Source organism: Pundamilia nyererei, unplaced genomic scaffold, assembly GCF_000239375.1.
Source record: "Pundamilia nyererei isolate P.nyererei 1_Seehausen unplaced genomic scaffold, PunNye1.0 scaffold00089, whole genome shotgun sequence".
NCBI classification, from domain to species: domain Eukaryota; kingdom Metazoa; phylum Chordata; class Actinopteri; order Cichliformes; family Cichlidae; genus Pundamilia; species Pundamilia nyererei.
The window spans coordinates 2,512,541-2,522,563 of NW_005187490.1; the positions used below are offsets into that span (position 1 = coordinate 2,512,541).

The following is a 10,023-nucleotide window of genomic DNA, read 5'->3' on the forward strand; positions in this document are numbered from 1 at the left end:
AGTCCGTTATTACACTCTTAAATCCTACTACTTATTCCTGCGTCTTTTGTGATCTTACAAAGCTTCAAACGACGCATCGACTATTAAATCAGTCGTCGACGATTTTGATAGTCGTGACTAGTCGACTAATCGTGGCAGCCCTAACGGATATCTAATGAGTTTTAAAAATCCAATAAAAGCAACTTTTTCAGAAAGGGAAAACATTCCATAAAACAAACATAAAAAGATTGTTGTTGCCTTGCATCCACTATCAACTATCTTTCTCTCATCTAAAGTCAGGTTGTGGTGGGTCTATGCTAAGCAAGGTTTTCCAAATGTCTATCTTCCCAGCCACATTCCAGGTCCTCTTCAGTTTCTTAATCCAGAATTCCTCTAGATTTCTGAGCTCCCCGCCCTGTCTCTAAGGCCGAGAAACTCATATTCATGACCTTACTCATTACCCAGAGTTCATGGTCATAGATTGACTGATAAAATCAAAAGCAAAGCTTTTGTCTCTCTTCACAACGACAGTCTGGCACAATACCAACATGACCCATGACGCCATACCAATCCACCTGTCCAAGTAAACCTTCCCATCACTTGTGAATAAGATATCAAATTATATTAACTCCCTTAACTCTGAATGGGCCCTTGTCACCTTTTTAGGCTTTGCCTGACTGAGCCGCACAGTTTATAGTCCGGCTCTGCCTTAAGCTTCCTCCCTAGGCCTGCCTATAGGGCAGGGCTCTGGTAAACATGTTCTGGCCAGAATAAATTGGTGCCTATGTCACATTTTAACGTAGACTAAGCCTACTTTTGAATTCTGATATATATTTAATCTTACATCTTAGGACTTACGTCATAAGTCTTAAGAGTGGTGATTTGATGAAAGCTGTTAACTTATACAGTTCGCTTTTTTCCTAGCATGGGTGATCGTTCGTGGCTCAAGAGTTGGCAGTTCGTCTTGTAATCGGAAGGTTGCCGGTTGGAACCCCGGCTCCAACAATCTTGGTCGTTGTGTCCTTGGGCAAGACACTTCACCCGTTGCCTACTGGTGGTGGTCAGAGGGCCCGGTGGCACCAGTGTCCAGCAGCCTTGCCTCGGTCAGTGCCCCCAAGGGCAGTTGTGGCTACAATGTAGCTTGCAATCACCAGTGTGTGAATGGGTGGATGACTAATGTAGTGTTCAGCGCTTTGGGGTCCACAAGGACTAAGTAAAGCACTACACAAATACAGGCCATTTAGCATCCTTTCTGGCTTCAAATAGGCTGGACATTATAGCACATAAGTTGATTTAAGTCTATATTCTGTCTTTTTATGTGGATAGAATAATTGAGAAAGAGTATGTCCAGATTCTTTAACTTCACCTCAAAACAACAAGGCGGTTGAAAATTGCACAACTTGGTGTTCCAGCAGGACAACAATCCCAAACGCACGTCAAATGTGGTTTTGGAATCGCTAAAGTAGGCTGAATTTTAGAGCTTCCCAAAGCTCTGACTTCAACTCTGTTGAAAATTTGTGGTCTTTGTTTACAGGCTGGTTCTCTGCCATGAAAAAAAGCCAATTAAATAAAATGCTACCAATTCTTCCAAGAAGAGTGGTCCAGCCACAATTATGTCAGAAGCTTGTTCATGGCTGCTGAAAGTGTCTGGTTGAAGTGGAGCTTGTTAAGAGACATTTAACACCAGATTTGTGTTTTTAAGTAATCTCTAAGATGGTGAACATCTTTACTGAAATATAGTCTGACCAATGCTAGGTTTCCACAAATTAGTTTTAACTGTAAGTGTACTTGGAATTATTTTTTACCAGTTGAACAATGCAGTATTGTCTTTGCTCAAGTTTGATTGGAACTCTGAGAATGAGTTTGAGATAAACAAACGCTAAACTCTCATTTGTACAAAGAAGTAACAGAAGAAAAAATCTGCAGGGAACATAAGTGAAACCAGCTGGAACTTGTCATTACAGTACGATCTGGAAATAGTTTTTCCACCTTTGTTTTTCACTCAGTATAGTAAGAATCATTCAGTTTTTCCAGTACAAACACAGAAAATGAGTCAAAATGAGGGGGATGGGGCTGCATGTGTGAACAGTTATCAAATGTCTACCATTCATGAATATGATGCTGAATAACTAGTTATGCATTCTTAAACTTTGACAAGTGTAAATGTGTAAATGAATTTCTTCAATCTGTAGTAGAACAGTAAAGGGCGTTGCTTGTTTCCATTCGTCATGAAGAGTGTCCAGGAAAGAGTCTGACCTCTTTCTACAAACCAGATGCTCTCCTGATTTATGGTGTCCGTAATAGCGCAATGACATAAGCAACATGACCTGATATCACCCATAGTTAGGAATTCAATTTCATATTGCCCAGCTGTTTAAAAATGTGCCCGAAGCAGATTTATTTTACCTTTGGATCTGTTAAGCTGTCCTAATGCCACATAAAGGTATCCTCAACCACTTGTCCAAAAGCCGCAGGTGCATTACTAAATTGCAAATGTGTTGGGGCACATAATGCAGACTTGCGTCAGTAGCTAGTGCTGCGTATCGTCACTGCAGTTTGAAAAGGTTACTGTATTCCTGTGGGATTTGTTATAAAGAACAATAGGTAAGAAAAGAAATGCTTCAAATGAAAGGATCATGTAGAGCTGGTGCTTTGTCATGGCCTGTTTTGTCTTTTTCCCCCCTGGATATGGTGATAATTGTTTGGACTGATTTCAAGGTAGATACTTGGAAATACTAGAGCTGGGCGATATGAGATTTTTTTTCAATTCAACAAGGTTTTTTTCTCATTTCAGGCAATAACGATATCTATCACGATATAAGCCAAATGACTATATTTGTAAGAATTAAATGTGCCATTGCTCACAAGTAAAATGTGAAATAATCAGCAGCTTGTTTTGATTTAAATATTTATTTCCCATAATAAGTTCAACAGGGTAGATGTACTAAAGAAAGATGAGACTTTTTCAGATAAATAAAGGCAAATATTGCAAACTACACAAAAGGCAGAGATTGAGCATGCACCGGTTTATTGCATTTCCAGACTTGCTTTCGGCACAACTTATAGTGCGCGCTACTCTTTTTGTCAGACTTGAAATAGCCGAAATACCTTCACACTACAGAACTTCTATGGCTCTTCCGTTCGACAATCTCTCCGGCATTGGAACCACCATCTATTTTCTCTTCGGTAACCTTTGGTCACGCTCTCGGTTGATTTTTCTCTAATCGGCACACTCATTTCCTCCGTTACCCGGGCGGCACGGCGGCTGCCTGCTTCCCAAAACAAATACACATGTGCGGCTTGGCACTTGTGATTTACGTAACAAGTCACGTGTCGTGACGCTGCGGCTGTGATTGGTTCGGCTCTGCACTATGTAATTTGGATTTCTTCTTCATCTTCTTCATCTTCATCTTCTTCTTCATCATCATATCGTTATCGTTCTATCGCCCAGCTCTAGGAAATACTATGAAGTGTCATTTCATAATGGACATCCTTCACCATTAACAGATGCTGGCTTTTAAACTGTGTGCTGATAACAAACCTGATGCTCGCTCTTCTCTTTAGCCTGGAGACAGAGCATCCATGATTCCCATAATGCATCTCAAAGTTCTGATAGGTCTCTCCACAGCACAGTTCCATTTTGCCTGGGTCCCTTTTCAACTTTGTCGTACAAGAAATTGTGTCTATAGAGCAATTTCTGTCTACGTTTCACAGATTTTAAAATGGATTGATCCATCATCTTAATACTTTTATAATTCTGGTAAAATAATACAATTATGATAATTCAGATCAGAAGCCTTTAGCCCATCCAGCTGCCATGGCTTGATTGTAGCAGTTTTGCTGAGTCATTGAGGGGATGTTGACAGATGGTCCAAGTGGAGTGATCTTGAGGCCCTCCCTCCCACAGCTCAGCACTGCACGTGCCAAAGGCCCAGCTCACTTGAATAATTTATAACACCTATTTATACAGCCAGTGTAACAGACCCGGTCCACTGACACGTCTCTCTCTGTGCGTTTGTTCATGCGTGTGTTCTCTGCAGTACAGTATCACTTCATATTCCTGTCACAATGCACAGTGCTGTTTTTGTGTAGACGTTTTAGATGACGTCTAGATAACGAAGTGTAATCTTCACGTGCTTTATCCAAGGTGCACCCTCTGTAACTGACACTAAATGTATTTATTCATTTTGACTGTAGGGAGTCTCTCGCTTGGCTTGTAGCCAACTCGCAACCAGCGTGGCTTCTTCACCTGTCCTTCCTGCACCTTTCTGCTCAGTGTATAGCTACTCTTGTAATAACCTAGTCCGTTTACTGCTCTGGCGACCAGGATTACTGAATTGAAGGCCCAGCTCTGCACTATTGCGAAAAACTCATAGCCAGGCTCCTGTATTCAGTGCAACTGTTGTTAGCATAGCCACCATTAGCTCTCACCCCAGCAGATTGTCCCATCAGCCAGGAAAGCATGATAGCTGTGTGACTGTGAAGAGGGAGCATAGCTCTAGACATAAAGATCTGGATGGCCTCTAATTACCTGCTGTTAAATTCAGATAAAACTTAGGGCATTGTATTAAACCCTAAAAATCTTAGAAACGTCTGTGTCTAACGAGATTCTTACTCTGTATGGCATTAACTTGACCTCCAGTAACACTGGGGAATGATGGAGTTATTTTTTTTTACCAGAATATGTGTTTCATTGTGCATATTAAGCAAATATGCAGGACTGCTGTCTGTACTTCTTCTTTTTTTTTCTTTTCTTTTTTTGCAATATCTCTAAAAGTGGAACTATCCTGTCTCAGAGTGACACTGAAATACTAGTTCAAGCATTTGTTACTTCTAGGCTGGGCCAATGTAATTCATTATTATCAGAATGTCCTAAAAACTCCATGAAAAGCCTTCCATTGAAATGAAATACTGCAGCGAGAGTGCTAACGGGGACTAGAAAGAGAGCATATTGGCTTCTCCCACTGGCTCCTCCTTACCTAATTTCACAATTTAAGGAGGACAAAGTTAATAGATTTAGTCCCCCAAAAAAATATGTACCTGGAACATACACACCATTATTAGACCATTACCTACAGCTACTTTTCAGTACCATTGATATTTATTTAGTCTTTTTCTCCAATTGATCTTTCTGAGTTAACTTCAGTTATTACTTCCTCCAAACTATCAACATGTCTTTTAGACCCCATTCCTACAAGACTATTCAAAGAAATGCTACCATTAATTAATGCTTCAGTCCTAAATCAAACCTATCTCTAATAATCAGCTATGCACCACAGACCTTCAAGCTGTCAGTAGTTAAACGGTTTCTTAAAAGGCCATCTCTTGACCCAGCTGTCTTAGCTAATTATAGGCCAGCCTTCATCTCCAACCTTCCTCCAGCTCAAGAATTCTTGAAAGAGTAGTCTCCAAACAGCTTAAACATCATCTGCAGAGGAATGGCTTATTTGAAGAGTTTCCATCAGGTTTCAGAGCTCATCACAGCACAGAAACCCCTTTAGTGACGGTTACACCCAATCTTCTTATGGCCTCTGACAGTGGACTCATCTCTGTGCTTGTCCTGCTAGACCTTAGTGCAGCGTTTGATACTGTTGACCATATCCTTTTACAGTGATTGGAGCATGCTGTAGATATTACAGGTACTGTGCTGCAGTGGTTTGTATCATATCTATCTAATAGACTCCAATTTGTTCATGTAAATGGAGAGTCCTCTTCACACACTAAGGTTGATTATGGAGTTCCACAGGGTTCAGTGCTAGGACCAATTCTGTTTACATTATACATGCTTCCCTTAGGATCATCAGAAGACATAGCATACATGTTCACTGCTATGCAGATGACACCCAACTTGATCAGATCGTGCCTTTATGGATGATCTGATAATCCTCGTGTCGGTGTTGTTCCCACATCATCATAATAAACGTTGTTCCAGGTTCAACAACATTTATTATGATGATATGGGAACAACACTGACACAAGGATATGAGATCGTACCAACTTTATCTACCCATGAAGCCAGATAACACACACCAATTAGTTAAACTGCAGGAATGTCTTAAAGACACAAAGACCTGGATGACCTCTAATTTTCTGCTTCTAAATTGAGATAAAACTGAGGTTATTGTATTCGGCCCTGAAAATCTTAGATATCTGGTAATATTGTAATCAGATTCTTACTCTGGATGGCATAACCTTGGCCTACAGTAACACTGAATGGGGACATGCAGTAAAAGCTTTAGTATAAGTTAGTAATGTGCGTTACCACAGATAAAATTTTTGCCCCAATACCAAGTAAAATTCAGGTTGGTATTAGTGATACTGATCAGATCCAGATACTCTGTACAAAAACTTGATGTGTTTGGAAAATCAAAATCAAAAGTTGTGTATTTCAAACTGCACCTTCATAATGAATACAAGACATTAGACTCGTTGTTTTTATTGTTTAATTATAAAGAAATATCCTATAAGAAATCAAAAACCTAAGAAGTCATTACCTACATTTTAAAATATTCAATTAACAGTCAAAAACAATAGCTCCTGTTCTGCAGCACCAAAGAACTCCACAAGTGACATCTATCAGTGATGACGGTCATCATCAATATACAGCTGTATTTCGCATCTCACTCTTTCAGGCGGAAGAAGTAGTAGTTTCTACCAATAATTTAGACAGTCCCAATAATAGTTACTTTCCACTGTGTTCCTGTTAATCATAAACAAATTTACCCCAAATACTAGTATACGTGCAGAGGGCTGGCTTGCAGATGTCCTTTGTTCTACTTCAGGTTAATAAGAAGGCAATCAATGCAGTTAATATAATACACTGTATACCCAGGGAGGATGCCAGTGGGACACTATTGTGCACAGAAGGGAGCTTCTAGTATTTTTAACGGCTACACAAAGTAAAGAAGGTGACCTGTGTCTGTAAGCCAGTGTTCCTTTTTTTTTTTTTTTTTAATTGCCTTTGATTTAAGCAGGAAATGATACTCTTGTTATTTTGGAATGTTTTTGCAAGGGTGACCTGGAGAATGTTTTCGATGGCAGGAGAAACCAGAGTGCTGCAAAGAAGCCTGCAAACTGTCAAAAGAAGGGCCTTGTCTGGGTTGGAATTTCAGATTGTCTTGCTGCGAGGCATTATTATTAGCAAATGAACCACTTTTGATGCTGTATAAAATGTGTGAATGCAGCAGTTTTTAAATCTAAAATCTATTAAGTTTGATTAAGAATAGTACAATTACAACAAATGTTCAAACTGAGAAATCTTCATTTTCATGTATTTATTTTCAATTTGGTCCCAACAGTGTGTTTCAACAAATTTTAGACTGGGACACTCAGAATGAACAGAAACGCTCAGAAAGTCCAAACCTTAAAAACAACAAAAACCTTTATTAGAACACATCCCAGAATGACGGAGAAGAAAAATAGTGACCTGCAGTCAGTCTGTTACATATTGAAAACATTTGGCAGATTGTGAAATGTAAAGGAAGCCACAGACCATTGAGCAGCTAAAATTTTATTTCAAGGATGAACAGGTAAACATTCCTGTCTAAATTATAGCAATTAGTCTATTCTGTTCCTCATTGCATGTAGTATGTTGTTTAATGTCATGCTGTACAGTGGGAAACATACTCTTGCATCAGTTTTATTTATGTGTTCCAAATGTTCCTAACTTTAAACACTTTCTCAGTTTTAACTTTTCATGTGCTTTGTTTGCATTTTGTGCTTAAACATCAGATTTAAATAAGGCACCAGCATTTCGCTTTAGATTACGTTTACTTCTACTTGTTGCTGACTTTGATTCAATTTTTTGTGCTTCTAAGGAACCCTTTGAGGATGGCTTTGCCAACGGTGATGAACTTACACCAGCGGAGGAGGCCGCTGCTAAAGAAGCAGCTGAGTCAAAAGGAGTGGTCAAGTTTGGCTGGATTAAAGGGGTGCTGGTAAGTCAAATTTAATTATTACTTTGCTTTGTTACTTGTGTGCAGAGTGAATACGCTGTCTTGTGATTAAACTAAGTATGTCATTCTGTTAAGCCAGTTAACACTGACCTTTAAGTCATTCAAGCACAGAAAAGGCACCTAATCCAGGGGATGAATGAATTTTGTCTACATATAACAGACAACTAAGCAAAGAACCAACTTTAAATCCTGATTTTAGGCCTTCATCAAGTTCAACCCTGACCCTGATGAAGGCCACAAGCCGAAACGCGTTGGTCAGTCAATTAAGTTGTTCCTCCTCTTTTTCTTTTTCTTTTTTTTTCCTCTTCCCGTCCTCTCTACGCACCTTGGAAGCAGGTGAAGTTGTGCCAGAATTTTTTTGCCTGCACTTTAATATCCCCAAAACAAATAATAGTTGTATAAAAACAAGGTGATTCCTAAAGAGCCTAGCTGAGAATCTGGAATATCTACTGATGGTGTGCAGTGTGCCCTTAAAAATTTGAGGAAATTGGAAAAGTGCATAACAAAAAAGATGTGCCAGCCCTACAAAACTATCTTCAATAGACGAACAGTAAGTAACTGAAAGTCATATCTTTAAGAAATAGGAAAATAAATCCAGCAAAGTGTTGACACAGGACCCAGCTGGCCCTTCAAAACTGTTCCTGAAGACTAGTTAAATGACAAAGTTCATGCTGTGTGTGGGTGTTTGTTTTTTGTTTGTTTGTTTTTTTTTTCTCTACCAAATATTGACCTTCAGTCTTGTTAGTTGTAAACAGGCTTAAGTGCTTATGTTTCACTTATTTCCTAGTTTGTTAGTTTTTTAAATCAAAATATAAAGAAGGAAGGATGCATGCGTTTGAACAGGACTTTAGCTGCGGCGAAAGTTGGACCTAGTTTTCTTTACAATATTGCTTTAGTTCGTACACATTACTTTTAAGGTACTGCCATAGTAATTTAATGAGGTAGTGAGCTGGACTTTTAATGGACCAATTCAACACCTTGACTGGCAGTACGAATGAGAGGTTTATGGTAATATGCCATTTTTATTTTTACAAAGGTGCAAAGCCCACTTTAGTGACAGTTGTCCAAAGGAGTCTTGTTGTTAGTGCAAATTCAACTTTATAAACCTAAGCTGCCAAGTTGTGTTAGACAGAGGCTTTCTCCAAGGAACTGTTCCAAACAAGCTTGCCCTGTTCAGTCTTTAATTGTGGCTTGAACTGAAGCCTGTAGAGTCTGAGATGTAGCTTTGTGTTTGGAAATGGTCTGCATGTCCTGCAGACAGTGATGAAAAATAACAAATTCCATGTAAAAACCAAAAATATTTCTAAAATAGTTGAAGTTTGCATTGTGTTCTTAAGAAGATGTTTTCTTATGTCAGATAGCACAAATTAATATTGATATATCTGCTATAGTCCAATATGGGCATCAGTTGGCTGTACTGCGTTTTCCATTCTGTTCTGTACTTTATCTGCAGTCCACTTACTATTATTGTCTTTCACCAGCCCAGGCAATTCATAATTGTCTGGGCATAATTGTGGCATAACCGTGGTTAGGGAAGCTCATCTGTAACCGGAAGGTTCGATGCAGCTGTGGGTACAACTGTGGTTTGCCTGCACCAGTGAGTGAATGTGAAAGTGAATGATTAGTGGAATTGCAAAGCGCTTTGGGTGCCTAGAAAAGTGCTATATAAATGCAATTTATTATTATTATTATTATTATTATTATTATTATTATTATTATTATTATTATTATTATGCTAGTTATTTTAGCCATTGAGGGTAAAAACGGACATGTTTGAATCTAGTAAGCGGTCAAAGGATTATTCATGTTCATGTGTCTGGATATTGTCATCTTACTTCTGTTTTAATATGAGAAAGTGTTACTTCCTCTGTAATATAAACCTTGGCGTCTAATAACTTTTTTCAAGTATTGTCTTTACGTTTACTTTGTAAAATGTGATCCTCGCTGATCCCTACTGGGGAGGGGTGTTGCTTATGGAGTCTGTGTGAGGAATTTTAAGTGTTTTTAAATGACATTCTGCCAGAGGGGTAAAAACTGCTTACAGTGCGAGCTCTGTATACAAAATGTGAAGTTTTTTGCAGTCACAGGC

The 10,023-nt window shown here is 39.0% G+C and overlaps 1 protein-coding gene across 1 annotated transcript in view; it reads left to right on the top strand.

Annotated features, from left to right (window-relative positions):
- Positions 1 to 10,023, top strand: part of slc12a2 (solute carrier family 12 member 2) — a 59,944-nt gene that overhangs the window by 17,389 nt on the left and 32,532 nt on the right. Inside the window, 1 exon segment of the mRNA XM_013912420.1 lies at positions 7,797 to 7,916. Coding sequence (XP_013767874.1) covers positions 7,797 to 7,916 — 120 coding nt within the window.